Source organism: Citrus sinensis, chromosome 4 (genome assembly GCF_022201045.2).
Source record: "Citrus sinensis cultivar Valencia sweet orange chromosome 4, DVS_A1.0, whole genome shotgun sequence".
Lineage (NCBI taxonomy): Eukaryota > Viridiplantae > Streptophyta > Magnoliopsida > Sapindales > Rutaceae > Citrus > Citrus sinensis.
In genome coordinates, this window is record NC_068559.1 from 15,922,623 (window position 1) to 15,943,933 (window position 21,311).

Here is a 21,311-nt window from a genome sequence, read left to right on the forward strand (position 1 = left end):
CGAACGATTATGAAAAATTTAGTAAAAAACCGAACCGAACCGAATCGCGCCCACCCCTAGTTTTCTCTGGATGAGAGAACACTGAATGGAAGCTAAACTGGATCTACAGGATCCGGATGGGTGCTCACTAGATTGAGCGTGGGTTTTTGCTTTTCTTCCTTTTATTATTCTGGTTTCGTCTCCTGTGCTGGTTGGCTTACAGCCCTTAGTTCTAGTGGGGCCAAAACGTAGGTGAGGGTTGAACCGTAAAAGAGAGAGGCTTTAAAGAAGATTGTAAACAGAATCGTAGAAGAAGGTCGAGGTAGGTGAGGATCTCACGTGTTATTTAAGGCAAAAAGAGCTTGTCCTTAACAATATGGAAACAGAGGAGTTAATAAAGAAATGCAGCGCAATAACACTCGAAGAGGAGGAGGAAGATAGAGTCATTTTTGGGGGCAGTATGAAGGAAAAAAGGGCTCATATCGCAGCAGGGTGCCTAGTTGGAAAAATCCTCACAACGAGAGGAGTCAGTCACGAGGGGATTAGAACAGCTCTACAACAAGCCTGGCGCCCAGTGGGAGTAGTCAAAGTAGAGAGCTTGCGAAATAAAATATTCATGTTCAAGTTTTCTTCAGCAGAGGATAAACGAAGAGTGCTAAAAGGGGGGCCATGGCATTTCGACCGAGCTTTTATAGTGCTCCAAGAGCCGAGTGGTATAGGCAATGTTACGGAACAATCATTTTCACACGTCTCATTTTGGGTACAGCTGCATAATGTACCTTTAATGTGCATGGATATAAGCACAATTCGTGAGATTAGTTCTAAGATTGGGATGTTTGAAGACGTAGCTACAGATGCAACGGGGGACTGTTTTAGGGAATATGTGCGAGTCCGGATTTCGATAGATATCACGAAGAGGTTGAAGAAGGTCATAAGAATCCAACAGGAAGATGGGAAAGAGATTTTGGTTGGAGTTACTTATGAGAAGTTGCCAGACTTCTGCTTTTGCTGTGGATACATCAGGCATCAATACAGAGAGTGTGCCACATATAAAGGCCAACCTAAAGAGGAGTTGGCATATGGAGCTTGGTTAAGGGCAATTCCATTACCGGAGCGAACGAGATTTCAAAGGAGCAAAGAGAGGGGTAACAGGGACCAAAGTAAAACACCAAGAGAAGATAGGAACTCAGAAAGTACAGGCACCCCCCCAACTACAACAACTGAACCCGAGAGGGGAAATTGGGTCAGGGTCAATCCAACATCAAGATGAAGCAACCAGTCCTCAAATAAACTTAAAACACGTGGCAGAGCTAGCTGGGGAACAATTAATGCCCCAAGAGCGACAATCGAGACAGCATCAAGTTGAAAACAGAGAGCGGCAAGTCGCAGCAGGAAATGAGGTAGTGTCTGAAAATGTGTGCAAAAGTGCAGGAAATAAGATTGAAAAAAGACATATGGAGAAAAATACGGGGGGAAAAAAGGTGGACAGGGATCTAGAAATGGGCCACAAAATCCACCAGCCCATTTCAACGGGCACAACCCATATGAGCTCGGATGAAGAAGAGGTGGTCGATAAGTCTCACTCAAGGAGGACGAAAACGAAATGGAGAAGATGGAAACACCAGGCCCGAAGCTTAAATAAGAAAGGAATCACCCAAACAATACCAAATAACTTGAAGCGGATCAGCTGTGATTCACAAATGACAAGTTCACAAAGCAAAAAATACAAGATGGGCAGCAAGGGTAAGTGTAAGCCAATTCAAGGAGAAAGAAATTCCCCCTCAGCTAAGCTCACTTCAAGCTAGGACACATCAGCCATGGAAGGGGCAAAGGGGACAGGTTCAGCATCGAAAGAGATATCGGCGGAGGCTGGCTTCCAGCCCCGCCGGCAGCAATGAGGATCATAAGCTGGAACGTCCGGGGTTTGGGGAATACCCGGACGTTCCTCGCAATAAAAGACATTCTCCGATGTCATAGGCCACAAATCATTTTTCTTTGTGAAACAAAAATGAAGCCGGGGCAAATGACAAACATGAGTAAAGGCTTAGGCTATGACAATTGCTTCAATGTATGGAGAAATGGCCTAGGGGGTGGTTTGGCTCTGTTATGGAATAATGAAGTGGATGTCAATATTATTTCCTACAGCAATCATTATATAGACGCGGTGATCCATGGGGTGAACGGAAAGAATTGGAGATGCTCAGGAATCTATGGCCACCCGGAAACTATGCAAAAAAGACACACTTGGACTTTATTGAGGAGGCTTGCAGGTATGTTTACTTGGCCATGGTTATGTTTTGGTGACTTCAACGAAATCTTGCATCCAAATGAAAAGTTAGGGGGGAAAGATAGGAATTTGGATATGGTGGCTGCATTTAGGGAGATTGTTAATGACTGCAACTTGATAGACTTAGGGTGTAGGGGCTATCCTTTTACTTGGTCGAATAGAAGATTCAGCCCTCAGTTGATAGAGGAAAGACTCGATAGATTTCTCGGGAGTAAAGACTCGGAACAAAGCCCCTATAATCTGATTGTTTCCAACCTTGATACTTGGTGCTCAGACCACAGCCCTGTCATGCTAGAAATGCAAGAAAGGAATAAGTTTGCCTGGTACAAAAAGAATTCCAGCCCAAGAGTTTTTTATGAGGATATGTGGAGCCATTATGAAGCTTGCAAGAACATAGTGAAAGAAGAATGGATGAAGGGTGGTAGCTGGAGTCAAGGGGATCCTGTTACAATCTTTAAAAAAATAACCAACAATTATCTGGCCCAGCCGCGGATATGGAGTCGGAAAGAGTTCGATGGGCAAAAAGAAAAGTTGAAGCAACTGAAGAAAAAACTTTCAGAAATGAAGCACAATTTCACGCAGTGGGAAGAAGTGAATGAGATTAAAAGCACGGAGGAGCAAATTGAAAAAATGCTACTGGATGAGGAAGTGTATTGGAAGCAAAGATCCCGAGCAGACTGGCTGAAGGAAGGAGACAAGAACATGAAGTATTTCCACTCAAAAGCTTCATTTAGGAAAAAGAAGAACCGAATATGGGGGGTCATGCACCAGTATGATGTGTGGGTTGATGATAGAGAAGGGGTTGAAAAACAATTCTATGAGTACTTTGCAAGTTTATTTACAACGTCCAGCCCAACAGAAAAGCAAATAGAGGCTGCTCTAGCAAGATTACAGCCAAGGGTCACTTTAGAAATGAACAACCAACTGGATTCGCCTTTCACGGAGGAGAAAGTCTCCACAGCTCTTTCCTAAATGTGTCCAACCAAAGCTCCCGGACCTGATGGACTGCTAGCAGCCTTCTTCCAAAAGCACTGGGACTCAGTAAAGCTTGGTGTTATCTCCACTTGCCTCCACATTTTGAACGGTAGAGAGGCCTTCTCCAACCTCCTAGTACAGCCAGAACAGCAAAGGCACATTCATGGAATTCATTTCGGCAAAGGTGCAAAAGTCTCCCATTTATTATTTGCCGATGACAGCTTAATCTTTACATGAGCAGCAGTAGAGGATTGTAAACACTTGAAGGCTTTATTTGAATGCTATGGGAAAGCTTTTGGGCAAATCTTCAACTTCGAGAAATCTTCGATGTTCTTCAATAAAGGCACAAGGAATGATCAAATTGCAGCCATAAGCGAGATTTTCCAGCTAAAGGTGGTCTCTCGGCATGAAAAATATTTGGGACTGCCCTCAATGATAGGAAGGAAGACAAAGAGTTTCTTTAACGAAGTTAAGTTAAGGGTGCTAAATAAAATCTCAAGTTGGCAACATAAGTCCTTTACAAGTGGAGGAAATGAGGTGTTGATTAAAGCTGTTGCACATGCTATTCCAACTTATGCCATGAGTGTTTTTAAAATTCCTCTAGGACTGTGTGAGGATATCCAAAAAGCAATGGCAAAGTTTTGGTGGGGAACAAAACAGGACAGAAAAGGTATCCACTGGGCAGTATGAAAAAATTAGTCACTCGAAAGCTATAGGCGAAATGGGCTTCAGAGATCTCTCAAGCTTCAACCAAGCACTTGTAGCAAACCAAGGGTGGAGAATTATGCAATTTCCAAGCTCGCTGGTGGCAAGAGTCTTAAAGGCTAGATATTTTAAACATACGGGTTTTATGAATGCTGGCCTAGGATCAAAACTGTCCTTTGTTTGGAGAAGCATAGTTTGGGGAAGACAAGTGGTTCACAAAGGAGCGAGATGGCGAATTGGGAATGGACAGAATGTGCTGGTTTATGAAAACAATTGGATCCCCAAACCTACAACCTTTAAGCCAATATCAGCTCTTTCAATGGGGGCTGACACGACAATAGCTGAGTGAATAGACGAGAAGCAACAATGGAGGGAAGATTTGATCCTTCAGCATTTTAGGCCAGAAGATGCAGAAGCCATAATGCAGATTCCACTTCCAAAAAGACCAAAAGAGGATCAGTTGATATGGCACTACGATAAGAAAGGGTATTACTCGGTCAAGAGTGGATACCAAGTTGCTATGCGAATAAAGTTCCCTGAGGACCCAAGCTGCTCAAATCATGATCAATACCTATGGCGTTTTATCTAGAAGCTTGCAATTCCAAAAAAAGTGAACTTTTTTTTATGGAGAGTAGCTCACGATTTATTGCCCACAGCAGAAAACTTATGGAAAAAAAAGGTTTTGCAAGAACCAATGTGCCAAAGTTGTTACTGTCATGTAGAAACGGTGTCCCATGCCTTGGTAGAGCGCAATAGGGCAAGGAAGATCTAGAGGTACTCTAATCTGGCAGAGGAATTTCGTGGAGTTCACAGGTGTGACATTGTTTGGCTGTTGCAATTTTGGCCACAACAGCATGCTAAAGTTGAGGGAGCTGAAGTAGCAGCTTTACTATGGGCTATCTGGAATGCAAGAAACAAATGGCTTTTTGAAGGGAAACAAGAAAACCCTCTTAGAGTAGTAGCAAATGCAGAGGCGATAGTGGAGTCTTTTAAAAAGATTAGACAACTGGAGATAGCTTATAAGACAAAGCGGAATGCTGAGAGGCAAAAGCAATGGAGTCCTCCTCCAAATGGATGGCAAAAAGTTAATGTTGATGCGGCTGTGGATGTTGAGAATCAAATGGCAGGGTTGGGGGTTGTGGTGAGAGACTCAGATGGAAACTGCAGAGCAGCTGCAATTAAAAGTCTGAGGCTTCCTGGTAGTGTGGCAATGGCGGAGGCAACAGCTATGGAATGGGGCCTACAAGTGGCTGAAAAAGCTAATATTACTTTTAGAATTTTTGAATCGGATTCATTGGAAGTTATTGACTTAATCAACAAGAAGTCCAGTAGCTTAACTGAAATTGGATGGTTGATCTCTGACATTCAGGAAAATCTGCAGAATTTCCAGAATTTCAAAGCTCAGCATTGCCCTAGAGATTGTAACTATGCAGCTCATTCATTAGCAAAGTTAGCTTTGCAAAAGAAGGAAATTGTAATTTGGTTGGATGAAATTCCACCGGAGATTATGTACTTGTTCTTAAGCTAATCAATTGAAAGGCATACTTTCTTTTCAAAAAAAAAAAAAATCATTTGTCACAATCTAACTCATTCCAAACTCATTTCCATTTTAATTCATATAGTTCAAATAAATAATTTATTTTAATTTTCATTTCCTATTTTCATTTCAACACCATTCTCATTCTTGTCTATTTTGATTTCAATCCATTCCAATTCTACTTTAGTAAACGCACCATAACTCCTTATTATTTCCCCCTTTTTTTAAGCTTAGAATTTATATAGATTGCACTTATTTCCTTATGCCCTGAAGCTCCATAGAAGTTCATTTCGATCCCCGTCGTAAAAATGTAGATTAGAGACAATTTTCCTATTATTTGGTTCCGAGCAGACATTAGGGCTTGATTACAAATATATAAAATTAAAATCCTAAAATTGTATAATATATCTATAGAATTGTAACAAGTTTTGTTTTTTGTTTTTTGTTTTTTTTTAAAGGAGTGGAGCCAGAGTGGCAATTTGGATTATCACATAATTAATGACTGAGTCTTCTGTATTTCGAGTACGACTGTCATACGAGTGTGATGAGGTCGTTGATATGTCAATTCATTTATGTTTTGTTCATTATTTGTTGGACTTATTGGTTGACGTTTCAAGAAGAGAATTGAAGCCCTTAAGAAGTTAGCAAAACTTTTTCGGCAAAGAGCATGGGCCAAGGAGCCCAACAATCCTAAAAAAAAAAAAAGAGGTCCAACCCACAACTGTTTACCGTTTAGGGGTTGATGTGCACTGCGCAAAAAAACGGAAGTGCTTACGGCTACAAATCCATTAATGGTAATCCAAAACTCTCTTTAAAATATCTTCGTCAGGTTGGATCCATCGTCACTACTGACGACTCCACCCTCCACGACGCTGGGCTTCTTCTGAAAGTGCTTGAAACTTATCTCATTCTCATAATTAAGCACACAAGAGTTCACCAATACTCTTTCGTTTTTCATATACCCTTTCAACCTGAATAGTCAATAAATTAATAACTTAATTTAAATAATAAGATAATATATCTGTGTATATATATTGAATAAAAAAAATCCTATATGCTCAATATGTGTGTGTGTTTAGAGGATTGATTTGCTCTAAAATCTTGGATTCCATTAAAGTCTGAAAAATTTAGTAAACCATACGGTTTAATAGTATAATGTCATTACATTATTAATCTTTCTGAGACTTTAACCAATCCAAGATTTTGAATTAGAACATTTCTACATATATGTGCATACGTGCGAGTGTGTGTGTGTAAGAAATTACCAAATTGTCATCCAACTTTTATTGACATCTTAATTCACCACCCAAAAATTTTGATAACAGCTCAAACTCATTTAGCTTTTTAATTTTTTTAATTTTACTAACAACTCATTAAGAGAATATAGTTAGTAACTTTTAATTAAAAACTTTAAGAAAATCCAAGCTCAAAAAAGTCCAACCTAGTCCATTGTTATCTCTAATTTTCTTAACTGAGTTCTTTTCTAAAATCCGCATCCAATTTTTTTTTCTTTTATTTGCATTTAAATTAACTCAACTTTAATCTTGATTTTTTTAAATAAGTAATACATACATACATACATGCATACATAAGTATGCACATACTTGCATACATCTATACTCTCTCTTAGATCATTTTCAAAAATATTCTTTGGAGTATGAAAGTTCATTTTATATTTTTTTTTAATTTATCCTTCTCATTCTTTTTCATTTCCTGTTTTGTCCATCTCTAAAAGATTGTCAAGAAAGCGAAGAAGTATTCATGATAGCTCTAATGTGATGAGTGCTTATCCGATGGAGATATTTACTATTGATATATTGACCCACAACTTTTCTTCTTGTTTTTAAGGGCCTGTTTGAAATTACTTTTCGAAAGACTTAAAGGTAATTTTGAAAAGCTAAAATTTAATTTTGGTGTTTGATAAACTATTTAGAAATCACTTTTTTCATAAAATCACCTACAATAGATTTTGGAAGATTTTGAAAAATAAGGAAGGAGTAGCTTTCCAAAATCTATTTTGGAGAATCACTTTTATACTTAATGTAATTCCATATGTATCCTTATGTGTATTATAAAAATAAAAAATTATTCTTATTAGTTAGGAAATAAAAATTATTAACTTTAAAAAGATTATTATTATTATTAATTATATTGAGATAATAAAATAAAAATAAAATTAATAATATAAAATATTTATTTTAGTTATCAATTATTACATGTACATGATAAAAAAAAAACTTTATGTACATGTTTGAATAAATTTTGTTCAACATTATGTCAAATGTCCTATTTAGTTATTTATATTTTTACAGCAATTTTAGAGTAAAATTTAACAAACACATAGAATGATTTTAAAACTCACAGCACTTTTAAAAACAAATTTCATCAAATATTTTTAACTGATTCTCTTCACAATAAATTTTTTCTATAACATAGTTAACAATAATTATTTTAAAAGTTACAGTATTACTAAATTAGCCCTAAATTTTTAATATGGGTAACACCATTTGCATTTTAAAATAATTTTGAACTCTCTGGCTATCACTATCTAAATTCACCAAATAAATTTTAAAAAATTAATTTTTTTTGTACACTCTTTAAAACACAAAAAAAAATCTTACTTAAACCAATTAAATTAATTATCTTTATTTACACAAAATACCAATAAAACTGTTCAACACATCCATATAGAAAATCTTTAAGAAATTTAGCATATATTTACAACATTGAGATCAATTTTAGTTGTAAATAAGTTCTTTAACACAATTTTAGTAGTTAATTGTTGTTGTTAAAGAATGTGTTTCATATTATTTTCGGTCCCTAAAAGCAAATTTGGGCAATCGAGTATCAAGAAGAAGATGTTCAAAATGGTTTGTGATGCAATTGAGAAAGAAAAAGAAGAAGTTTGGGGTTAAGATATGTTTAATTTTTAATTTCTTTTGAAACTCAAAAGCTAAAAAGATGGCCATCTTAACAGTTTTTTATTTAAAAAGAAAAAAGAAAATAGTCACACTTCCTTTATAGTAAATCTTTCAAAATATGGATTTGCTTCTTATTCATATATAAATTAGTATTGTTTAAGAAGTTGGAAATAAAATATTTGGGGTTTAAGGAAAAAAATTATATATTGAATAATGGATGTGTTTTATGGGTGTTTGAAATAATTCACAAATTCTCAAAAATCACAAAATTACCTTGATTAACTATTTTCTTTCTTTACTATAGAAATCGTCAAATTTAAACTAGTTTCTCTCTCTTTCAATATTTCTTTTTATTCCTTCTTACTAAGTTAACTTTATCTTTCTCTTAATTTTCACTATAACATTATCAGTTCTTATCAGTTATTATCATTAAACTTGTGCTTTTGAGATTTGACCAAAAAAATTCTAATAAATTCAAAATGGTACAAAAACTTTTATTTTTAATTCTTACATGATAGGTTATTATTATTTTCAAATTGTTTTAGATTACAATAGGGCTGAATTTGTTAACTTTTGAATAATTTCGTTTATTAAATGTAATAGTTATTTCATGTATCACAATAAATTTTTCATAAGCAAAGGAATAGTAACTAATTAAATTATATTTTCACAATAATAAATTTTACTCAAAAAAGGATGCACTGGTGATAGAAATGGAGTGTTGACAGGTGAGACCACAAGTCAATGTCCCTAGTCTGCAATTTGCTCGATTGATGGGAGAATTGCCCCCACTCATTACGTCGCCAAAAGCCATAAAGGTGATAATCCCACCATTCGTTGTTTGTCTTTCTTAAGAGTTGAACTTTCTAACATCGTAATTTGCGCAGCAGTTGCTTCTTTATCCTTGGACAGACAGGGAACATACTTCATTTCATTCACAAAATATTGTTCAATTTCGTTCTTTAAAGACCAGTCATTGATTCAACTAACAAAATCTCGTGATTCTTGAACTCATTCAAAACGATTTAGGGTTAAAATCTTGCTCATATATTAAGAATAAAGTCTTAATTTAAGTCATGAGTGAGAACACTAATTTTGAAGAAATCTTGCTGAATCAAATAAAATTTTTAGCCCATTAAATATTAATCTTTATCTTCTTCATGTTTCGAACTCGCGACCCTGCAGGCATACAGTGCATTCATAGTCAGACATACTACATACGCTCATAAGGCAGTGACATAATCTTACTTAATATCCCACACTAGGTAACAATTTTCAATTTCACTTTGATGAAAACTTTAGCAATTGAAGAAGTGACCACTGCCAGACAACCCATGATAAGATTAGTTGAAGATGGTCAAAAACATATTAGAAGCTCAATCTTGTACGTTTTCATGGTAGGAGCCACGGTGGGGGAACAAATCAACAAATTGCCTCGTGGATCTTGACTTTGCATTATCTAAAGAGCAGCCCGGGCCACATTCAGTCCGGCATCTGTCAACAAATTGTCTCAAAAGCCGAACGTAAGAACCATATTTGTTCAAAAAGAATATGATGGAGATTCACAAACTTTTGATTTTTGTAGACCTCAGTTACCCTAACATCCTATTCAATCAATCACTTTTAGGGGACACCTGTCGACCTCCGCTTGGAAGATATCAGAACGATTCTGTAGACTTTTACTCCACGTGTCAATCGCAGGTGGATGTATAGAAAATTTTCCACTAAATATGTAAAATTGGCTGTGTTTCTCAAACAACCTTATTTCATGTGTTTGTTATTCTATAGTATCATCCTAATTGGGGCATATCTTTAGGGACCCCTAAGATTTAGTTTATTGACAGTTCGATAGAAAGTATTCACATAATTACTGAGACCTCCCCTTATGTGAAACGTTAATTGACTGTTGAAAATCCAAAAAAACCCTTACCGCCAAAGTATATCTTTATTCATATGATGAATTGATGGGTAATAAAATTCATACCAAAATTACAACTTACATAAAAAGGCCAAAATAGCCATTGGATCAAAAAAATTGACATTGCATACAAAAAAAAATGACATTGTGCTGCAATATTACCATTGTAAATAAATGGTAATATTTTGAGTAGCAGCACCTATAAATGGAGCCTTTTCCAGGCTCAATAAATCACCATAGCACTTCTATAGCACGCTTTCTTCTTCTCTTTAAAAATTCTTCAAAACTCTTGTGGGTAATTTTTTAAACTCATCACCCATTCAGCTCAACTCATCTATACAATCATTCAAAAAAATCAAGCTCAACATTGCCTGAAAGCCATGGATTATCAAAGCTCTAACACATCAAGCAAATCAACCATGCAACAAGTTTATGAGCCAGTTTGGAATAACTTTGATAATGGAAGGCTCATTAGACTTTGAAAGTGATTATGCAAATGCCGCATGAGAGCTGAAGTGAAGATATCTGAATCAGATGACAATCTTCACAAGCTTTGCTATAAATGCATGAACAAAACAAACTGTGGGTACTTCAAGTGTTGGGTCCTAGAAATGGATGATTTCAACAATGGAGACGTATTTGAAGGAAATATGATTGTAATTGTGAACGTCGATGCCCTACATGTTATTAAAGATAATTTAAGGAAGTGAAGACTCTAGTAAAGATTCTACAGAAATTTAGTTTTTGTGAAGGGACTGTGAAGATGATGATATACCTAAATATAACATTCTTTATCCTCAGTCTACTAATGCTTAAGAAGAAATAACTATGAAAGCCTATAGTAAAGTGTAGCTCTTCTGGTACTTTTTATATGCAATGTATTGATACTTAAGAAGTAGAATGCTTATGTGACCCATCTCTGAAAAATGTGGCAAAATCTAGCCGGGGACCTACAATATCAGTGAAACCTCGCTCTTCTACTCCTTAAATCTATTTACGCACTTACGCACTTGCATACAATAATTACAATAATAAGCAAATAACAGAGAACATCAAGCACAATAAAAGCACAAGCCCCTACTCAAGCTATTTCATAACTGACATCCAATATTCATTCCAATGACAAACACCAAGCACCATAGAAAGCAGATTCAAATCAACAACAAAAAGCATAATCAATGAGAATTAAGAACCCTAAAGAGTGAAAAATCTTGGGATTAAGAGTGTGAAGCAGTAGTGGAAGTATGTTGTTTACTTCCATTAGAATGAGAGTGTGGAATTGGAATTAAAATTCTATTTATGTGATTACTTTGTCTTGAATTAGAAGTGAATTATTTCAAATTACAGTTTTACTCTTATTGAAAGAATTATAGTTTTTAATTATAAAATGAATAAAAAATATATTTGTAAAATCAACTATTTATTTTGTTATTAATTTTAATTGTATAATTAATAATAATTAATAATATTCTTAATTATGTAAATCATAATTTTTTACTTATTTTAATTTTAATTATGTAAATTAAAAATTATTGATAAGAACAACACATGATACATTATGATTAATAATATAGTACATAATTAATATTTTCTTAGAACAAACTATTTCTTATTATTAATTATTACATTAAATAAATATAATACTATTAAAATTAGATAAATATATAGTAATATTATTAATTCTCTATGGATATAATAATATTATATTTAATTAAGTTTAATATTATTATTTTTAAGTAAATGTAAACTTATTTTATTTTAATAAATATAATTATATTATATTTAATAAAGAAAGGGTAAAAAAAAGAAGAAGTGGGAGTGAATTCCCATTCATCTTCTTAAATAAATAAGTAAACATTAGCGTAGAAGGAATGCACACTCCCTACCCTCATTCCAACAAGTGAACACAACATAACATAATTCATATTTCAATATATTATGCTCATAAGAAAAGTACAATTAATATATGCCATTTCTTCAAAAACATTTGTACATTGTCAATTATCTAATCCTGATATATAATTTTTTGCCACTCAAATTTATGTCTCATGTTAAGGAGCTTACGATTTTTTAATGATTGTGGATGACATTAGATTTTAATTAAGCGATTCTTCTTGACATTGCAAAAAGTTAAAGTTTTTTTTTATTTACAAAAAGTTTATTGTTAGACAAAGTAAAACAAGTGTGTTCACAGCTTATGTATGGTTATTATGGTCACTTTGAAAGTGTCACAACGAGAAATTTACCAAGCAAATACACTATTTTTTATATGAATCCCCTAAGTTGCAGTAAGTTATAGTTGCATTGTAAAATTTCATTTAGTCATCTTTATTTACAAGTACTATAAAATTTTTTACATTGTAAAATTTCTTTTAGCCTCTTGTACTCTATTTTATTTTATTAAAACCCTTATAGTACCAATTCACCCCCTATAATTTTAAATTCTCAAAATACCCTCCATTTAATTAAAAAGTATAATAATTATTAAATAAATTATAATTATAATAATTATTTTATTATAACTATAAATATAATTATAATTTTTAAATAGATTATTATTATTATTATTATTAACCATAATAAAAAGTATTATAATTAATTAATTTATTAACAATAATTAAGAATAATTTTTTTGTTAAATTAATAATAATAATAATTAACGATATATTATTAATAATTAATTTTTAAATAATAATAATAACAATAATTAAAATACAAAAAAAATAATTATGATAAAAATTAATTAAGGATTTTATAGTAATTTGTTACAATTTAACTCATTCCAATTTTGATTCTAAGACAAAGTAAATACATAAATGGTAATACAGCTCATTCTAATTACAATTCCTGCAGTTCAAGTAAATAAATTATTTTGATTCCAATTCCTCATTTTGATTATAGTTATTCTAATTCTAAATTGTTATGTTTCTAGCTAATTTCGATTCCTATTTAGTGAATGCACTATAAAATTCATAATACTTATGAATAAATTGTAAATAATATCGAGTGGTCTAATTGAATATAGAGTGGTTTACAATTTTATAGTGCGTTCACTAAGTAGGAATTGAAATTAGTTAGAAACATAATGAGTTAGAATCGCAATAGCTAGAATCAAAATGAGAAATTGAAATAAGAATAATTTATTTACTCGAATTACAGGAATCGTAATTAGAATGAATTATATTACTATTTATGTGTTTACTTTATCTTAAAATCAAAATCAGAATAAGTTAAATTGTAACAAATTACTATAAAATCCTTAATTCATTTTATCATAATAATAATTTTTTATTTTAATTATTGTTATTATTATTATTTAAAAATTAATTATTAATAATAATTATCGTTAATTATTATTAATAATTTTAAAAAAAATTATTATTAATTATTGTTAATAAATAAATAAATTATAATACTTTTTATTCTTGTTAATAATAATAATCTATTTAAAAATTATAATTATATTTATAGTTATAATAAAATAATTATTATAAGTATATTTATAATTTATTTAATAATTATTATATTTTTAATTAAATGGAGGGTATTTTAGGAATTTAAAATTATAGGAGGCGAACTGGACTCTAAGGGTTTCAATGAAATAAAATAGAGTGCAAGGGGTTTAACGAAATTTCACAAGGCATTAAATTTAATAATACTTATGAATAATTTATAAATAATATAAAATATAGGGGGCTGAATAAAATTTTATAGGCGGTTGTATTGCATCAGCTGTAACTTAGGCGGACTCTTTTTATATTTACGGATTGAAAATCGAACATAAAAAATAAAAAAGGAAAAAGTCTTCTTTATCCATTTAAATATAGAAGTCAAATGGGCATAAGTTAACAAATTCACCACGCATAATATCTATGGGCATAATGCAAACCTAAAAAACATACTGACTAAAATTTGAGGATTACCTCAAATTTTATGTACTTAATCCATGATTTTGTCTACTAATATGGGATAATTTTCTTTATTTTTACATCATTAAAGCACCTATTAGCAAAAATACAAAGGATATATATGATATAAAAAAAGTAAAAATGTTTTCGTATCAAATCTTGTTGTATGATTGTAAAATTTTTTATTTATGAGTAAAAGATATATGTGATTGAAAAAAGAAAGTAACAATGTCTCAAACATATATGTTCTGTTTGTAACATTCTAAAATTTTGTACTTTAATAACATAGTTCACAACTCCTTATTTAAATTGATCAAGCATTTATTCATTTTAGGTCAAGTAGAAGTAGGTGTGGGCGAAGATCAGTTCGGTTCTGAATATAATTGAATTGTCTGACTTTTTTAGAAATAATAATTCAAACTGAACCAAATCGAGTTGGTTCCTTTTTTAAATTTAAACCGTAATTTACTTTGTATTTATTTATTTTTTATTTTTTTCTAATACAAACCAATCGATTTTTATAAATTTTAAAAATGTTGGTTCAATATTTTCGAGGCAACGGCTTTGTTAACCACGCCTAAGTAGAAGATTTGAGTTTTCATGTGGTTCTTGAGGGATTATTTATTTACTAAACACAAAATTTACTGTTGTAAACTAAGCATGTGATAATTAAAATAGTAACGCTATATATATTATCCCGAACCGTCAAGCATGATGAACAAATATTGTATGTAATAATTGTTGGGGGTCAGTCAGCGTAATAATAATGAAAGGTGTAGGATTGGTGGTTTTGAAGAAAGTTGGGGATATCTTTCTTATCATATCCTCTTCCCCCACACCCCCTCACCTACCAACTTAATAATAGAAATGGATCGTGAGCTCATATTTGCTTGCATGGGCGTGTTTGCATATATAGCCTGTTATTAGATGCTTTTTCAAAAGCAAGGAAGAAAGCAGCAGAGCATTTTTTTATTTATAAGTCCAAGAGTCTCTTTAACTTTTTGTATTCTGTTGTTGTTGAGAAATGGGGCGAGGGAAGGTGGAGCTGAAGAGGATAGAGAACAAAACAAACAGGCAAGTGACTTTCTCAAAGAGAAAAAATGGGATTTTAAAGAAGGCCTTTGAGCTTTCCGTTCTTTGTGATGCTGAAATTGCCCTAGTCATCTTCTCTCCCTCTGGAAAGGCTTATCATTATGCTAGTGATCATCACACGTCAGTTATCCCTTCGTCCTACTTAATTAATTGATCTTGCTATATATGTATTATATTAATTGTTAATTATTTGGACATGTAAGTTAATGTTTCTGTTTCGTGTTGAAGCATGGACAAAATCATTGCGAGGTATCGCAGAGAAGTAGGGCAGCTTAATTCAGCCGACCAGCGCTCAAGATTGGTGCAGGTATATTATCATTTCGACTTGTTATTTGTATATCATGCCCGCTTTTTTTTTTTTTTTTTTCTTAATATTACATCATAATGAAAAGCTTTGAATTAAACAAAACAAAAAGAAAGAGCTGTTGATAAAAGAAAAAAAAAACAAATAACTGAACGCTTTTTCAGAATAAAGTAGATCATGATGCTGGCTACAGCTTATGTTTTAATTGGTTTTCTAAAGCTTCCCAGTTTTATTCAACTGAAAACGAGCTTGACTTCCTGATTTCAGAAACCAAAAATCTTTATTGTTGCTTTTTCATATATCTTTCATTGGTCTCTATCATCTCACTGCCGTCACTTATATGTGTGTGCGTGTGTGTGTACATAAAGATATACATGTATATATCCTAGGATAGGAGTCAATTAGTAATTTTGTATTTTAATAGCTTATCCAAAACCTTTTTTGTTATACATCTGTTTCAACTAAAATATACTTAATTATTCTCCATTTTTATTTGTTGTATGTCGGATTTGTTTAAATTTTAGCTATATAAAACAACAATACTATTTTATCTTTAAAAAGTTAGATCCTACACTTACAAAAATAAAGAGACATGAATAATTAAGAGTACAAAAATTAACTGATAATTAGCCCAATCCTAGGATCTACACATCCTAAAATCATATTAAAAAATTTCATCTACAATGGTTGTATCTTTCAAATTCAAACATAACTATTATGAACTAGACAGATTAGTCCTAACGAAGGAAAATATGCACTTTCATGACTATGAGTTTTTATACAGCTGATGTTGAGAGTGTTGACTTGCATAGATGACTTCGTGGCTGTTAACTGCTTAAATTGGCTAAGTTTGACTAACTACTGTATAAGATTTTTTTTTTCAAGTTAATTATCAAGCCTCCTTTCTAAAATATTGGAGTTAAAATTTATTTCGTTGCTCTTAACTATTCTCTACTTTCATCTCTTTTTTATTATTGGACTGCTGATTTTCCTGAGCTCGAGGTCTTTCACATGTTTCTACGTTTTGTTATTTGTAAATATCTGATCGGTTGCATCCCAAAAGCCTTTAGCTCTCTATATGTTGAAGGCAAAGCTCGAATTAATATGCATATGCATTGAAGTCCCATGGTTAATTATATAGAAAGTAACGATCGAGGTACAGATTATTAACTGATGTTTCATTCAATAGTTAAATAAATTCATGGTTCAAAGACTATGAAATCTTTGTTTCAGTGATAAGGCTAGCATCTATTATATATGTATTTATAAGTTTCAGTTATGTTATAATTATGGTATGGTACCACAGTTACAATCAAATATTAAATTTAATTTACGTAACTATGTAATCATGAATTCAATGATCAGTTGCAACATAATTTTACCCGTATTTATATATCATAAAGGTTTCAAGAGGTGAAATCTCTTGAATTAAAATGAGAGGTGAGAGATTCGAATTCCGATCACGTATGCTTGGAGACTTGAGAGGGGCTTTAAATCTCTGTTGTTAGTTATTTAGTCATTGCTTATTTCGTACTGTAATAAATAAATATTTAATTGTTTGTGCTTTTTATGTCGTTTGCAGTTATGGAAAAGCGAAATTGAAAAGTTAGAAAGGTCAGTGGAGACCATGGAGGCTAGGCTTAGGTATGCTAATTCCGTAGTTATTCTACTCATGTATATCTGTGTGTAATCATTGAACTTTGCCGACACTCTCATCTCATTACAAAGACACGCTGATTAAGACGTGTGGTATAATAGATTTATTTTTTAGTATACTAAAAAATGACTCCGTTTAATACTGTGTTTGTACTAATTTTATTAAGTTGCACAATTTGATAACATGTCTGAATGAGAAAAACATAAATGCACTTATATTATAAACCCCTTCATAGTATGAATACGTACTTTATGTTGGGAAAGAAACTCACACAAACAGTTGTAAATTAAGTAAAAGTAAAATCATTTTTTTTTGTGTAATTAAAATAGGATGTGTACCATAAATAAATAAGTAGAAAATAAACCAACATAATCTAAAATAATAAACCAACCATAAAAGATATAGATTTTTACACGGAAAAACAAAATGCGAAAAATCATGAGATAGTAGTTCGATATATTGTTTCACTATATTAATGGGATTGCAAGACTAATTCTTCTCTATATAATACTAGAGACTAATAACATAAAAAATCTCAATATTCTTGGCTTAAAGTAACAACTTAATATATGTCTCTATAATAAGTGAGTATATCAAATAACAGTTAATGAGAGAATAAAATAAAAATCAAGACTAGTAAAATTATAGAGAGCGATGCAAGAAACTTACTCTCCAAATTTAAAAAAAAATTAAAGCTAAATCATCTAATAAAATTTTGAAATCACTATTCCCAAAACTCAAAATTTGCCACTGTGTTTCTCTCCCTCAGTCGTCCTTTTATGATTGTTTTAATGCTACTGCCGCCTCCACTCATTCCTCTTTATATAATCTTTTCAAAATGTAATTTAAATGAAAATTTCATCTAGCCGCTTTAAGTTTTCTTTAATTACTTAATTACCCAAGTTATAAATCTTTAGACATGAACCATTCAAATGGGATGGACCTAACACTTTATAAGTTGCAGAAGCTCGCAACTAAGAATCTCTCTCTCTCTATATATATATATATATTCATTTGTTGATTGCCTATATTATTATTAATTCTTTTGATTTATTACAGGCACTTAACTGGAGAAGATTTATCCTCACTGAGTATAAAAGACTTAAAAAAACTAGAGCGACAACTAAAGATTGGAGTTGAACGCATTCGCTCTAAAAAGGTATGTATCTATTATACACATATATATCTTCTTCAAATATTATTATAAATTATGAACACAAAATTATATATTTAATTAATTTGTTAACATTATATATTAATGTTGGCTCCATCTTTTGTTAATGTTGAATAATACTTTCTTGTCTTTGAGCACGATGACTTGGTAGTTTATACTATACAGAAGCGGTTGATTGCAGAGAGAATCAACGAGCTTAAAACAAGGGTAAGATATGATATACCTAATCGAAATTTAGCTAGCTAGCTTCATTTGATAAATGCATTACTTAATTAATTATAATTTGCTCAAAAAATTGAAAGCTAGATGAAATGAATTGAAAAAAAACTATATGTTTCTTCTTTATATGCAGCAAAAAGAGTTACAAGAGGAGAGCTCTCGTCTTAAGAAGATAGTAAGACTTTAAATTCTATCACCACCCACCCACCCACCCACACACACGCATAGATGCATATTATCAGAGTGGGATTAAAATTCTAAAGGATTTTGGGGTTGTAAATTAGTTTATAACATTGTAAAAATTGATTTACGGCATTGTAAATCCATTCTGAACTTTAATCACGGATTGAAAAGTTTTTCTCTCTATATATTGTGCTACTAGCTTTATTTATTCTTTTATTTTTTTTTTCACTTGCATATAATTACCTTGAATATCACAGTTCAAATGCAGCTAATTAATTTTCTCTTTTAATTGTTATTTTATTTTATGTACTATGAGATTAAGATGTATGATGAAATGGCGCCAACAGAAGCTGAAGAACAATGCTTGTGGTGCATTCCAACAAATTAGTAAAGGTAAAATTGCTTTCGTTAAGCCTTGTTACAAGAATTTCTAATTTTCTCATTATAAAATATTAAAATTATTACAAATTTACACGGAGGATATGACATGATACATGAAATATATCTTAAGAGAGAAATGGATTAGCCCAAAAGCTTAAGATGATTGGTAAGGCCTCAATAATAGACAAGTCTTAAACAGCCGAAATGTAGACTATGGCTAGACACCAAAGACTGGAGATGGGCCAAAAGATAAGATCACCCGAAAGTGAGCAGAAATAATTGAAAGAGTTTAATTGCGTGTAGAGGGAATTGATATTTTGACTTCGATGTCATATTAATTAGAGAAATCGATTAACCCAGCAACCTAAGCTAGTAGGTAAGAGGCCAATGATTCTATTTAAAATGAGTATCAGAGAAATCAATCTATTAGAGAAATCGATCTATTAGAGAAATCGATCAACCCTCTAAGCTCTTACCTTCCTCCGATGATATGTTCTTATACCTTATACGTTCAATGATGTTGAATATTGCAGGCTGCTTTATGATTCAGAACTTGCTTAATCAGCAAATAATTGTCGTCCACCCGTTATATACAGTAGCTTTGATGATCAGTTACTTGAACTATGGTGATGATGAACGATTTAATAATTTGCTAGCTTCGGCTCATTTACTTCAGCTTTGGGAACTTCATAAAATATCCAGCACAATGTTGTGTAATTATAGATCAGCTTTCAATACCTTAATTTGGGAGTAGTGCGTGATTCCTACTTTGAAAAGCATAGACAAGAACATTTCTTTTGATTACTAAATACTTAACCATGTTGAGTTCTGAATCCTTATAAGGAATGAATTTGGATATATTTTAATAATTTTATGTCACGCGTGCATTTATAGCAATAGGGATATGACTTAATTACATATATTAGCAGTGTATGAATTTGAAGTCGGATATAGAGCCAAAGATATTAGTTGAGTACTCGAGGCAAGCCCGTAGGGGGAACCACTCCTTTTGACTTGGAACACAGTAATTGGAAATAATATTCCTGAAATGAATCATAACCAAACAAACTGAAGACAACTTGTATTGAAATTTGATTTCATTATTTCAATAGAACTTCATACTTGTATAACAAGTGAATACTTGCATAGTATGTTATGTGATTGAAGTTCTGATAGAACAATTCAATTCAATCACCTCTTTCAAGCCTAAAACGTTCTTGGACATATGAAATATAACTAGCAGCTCTTGAATCGATGCTTAATTCATCATATGAAGCAGCTGAAAAGGATAGGATTTGGCCGGGCATAATAACTTTGCTAGAACTATATTTCACATGAGGTGGCGATGGATTGGCTGCCGCTTGATACAACGTCGCCTTGATCAATTTGCCGTTGCGTTTGTCGAGCTGTGATTCCATTTAACTCAATTGGCTTTCTATGTCTTCAATTCAAAGTAAGTTCTCTTTATATACTATTTGTCTCACTGATTCCTGGGGTCCAAAATTACTATGAGATGAGATAAAATATTTGCAGGGCTTAGTGGTCGTGCAATTAAATATCATGAAAGATATTTTCATGACGTATTTGAGCATGACGTACAACAACATACGTAATATTCCATATCGTTAGTACGAGTAGATCTGGGAAAACGGGTCATCGAGTCGTGTTTGTATCGTGTCGTGTCAAATTTAGTTCGACCCAAACCCGACCTATTTAATAATCGTGTCAAAATATTGAGATCCAAATCCGACACGGAAAATAATCGGGTTACCCAATAACCCGTTTAATATCTATATATTGAACCAAAGTTGCATCAAATATTTACACACTATCATACATACATACGTACATACATACATACATACATACATACATACATACATAATTTATCGATATTATAAAATATACATATCTACCAATATATTACACATTTACACTATTGATGTTTTAATTATATATATATAATATTATATATCAATATTATAAAATATGCATGTCTATCAATTTTTACACATTTACACTATTGAAACTCTAAATGTATGTAAAATTTTATAAATAAAACAATGTGTTT

At 32.1% G+C, this 21,311-nt stretch overlaps 3 protein-coding genes across 6 annotated transcripts; all 3 read left to right on the forward strand.

Annotated features, from left to right (window-relative positions):
• Positions 1-355: 355 nt before the first annotated feature.
• Positions 356-1,249, forward strand: LOC107174550 (uncharacterized). Its single transcript, XM_015525545.1, has one exon. It carries the CDS (start codon positions 356-358, stop codon positions 1,247-1,249), a length of 894 nt encoding a protein of 297 aa, XP_015381031.1.
• A 3,118-nt stretch (positions 1,250-4,367) lies between these two features.
• Positions 4,368-5,474, forward strand: LOC107174551 (uncharacterized). Its single transcript, XM_015525546.2, has 2 exons — positions 4,368-4,432; positions 4,760-5,474. Exons 1-2 carry the CDS (start codon positions 4,368-4,370, stop codon positions 5,472-5,474), a joined length of 780 nt encoding a protein of 259 aa, XP_015381032.2.
• Positions 5,475-14,990: 9,516 nt separating this feature from the next.
• Positions 14,991-20,109, forward strand: LOC102619676 (truncated transcription factor CAULIFLOWER A-like). 4 transcript variants are annotated; one of them, XM_025093423.2, is made up of 8 exons: positions 14,991-15,442; positions 15,551-15,629; positions 17,209-17,270; positions 18,343-18,442; positions 18,593-18,664; positions 18,810-18,851; positions 19,182-19,252; positions 19,774-20,109. In XM_025093423.2, the coding sequence occupies exons 1-7, from the start codon at positions 15,255-15,257 to the stop codon at positions 19,245-19,247; spliced, it is 609 nt and encodes a 202-aa protein (XP_024949191.1). In that variant the 5' UTR covers positions 14,991-15,254; the 3' UTR covers positions 19,248-19,252; positions 19,774-20,109. The 4 variants fall into 4 exon arrangements, with proteins under 4 accessions (XP_024949191.1, XP_006493217.1, XP_024949192.1 ...); XM_006493154.4 differs by having other exon boundaries at positions 14,993-15,442; positions 19,176-19,252; XM_025093424.2 differs by having other exon boundaries at positions 14,996-15,442; positions 18,623-18,664.
• Positions 20,110-21,311: the final 1,202 nt, after the last annotated feature.

Coding starts and splice junctions, on each gene's coding strand:
- LOC107174550 (XM_015525545.1), top strand. CDS start 356: ATGGAAACAGAGGAGTTAATAAAGAAATGCAGCGCAATAACACTCGAA.
- LOC102619676 (XM_006493154.4), top strand. CDS start 15,255: ATGGGGCGAGGGAAGGTGGAGCTGAAGAGGATAGAGAACAAAACAAAC. Junction 15,443..15,550: donor TATGCTAGTGATCATCACAC/GTCAGTTATCCC, acceptor TTCGTGTTGAAG/CATGGACAAAATCATTGCGA. Junction 17,271..18,342: donor ACCATGGAGGCTAGGCTTAG/GTATGCTAATTC, acceptor GATTTATTACAG/GCACTTAACTGGAGAAGATT.
- LOC107174551 (XM_015525546.2), top strand. CDS start 4,368: ATGCAGATTCCACTTCCAAAAAGACCAAAAGAGGATCAGTTGATATGG. Junction 4,433..4,759: donor TGGCACTACGATAAGAAAGG/GTATTACTCGGT, acceptor TGGAGTTCACAG/GTGTGACATTGTTTGGCTGT.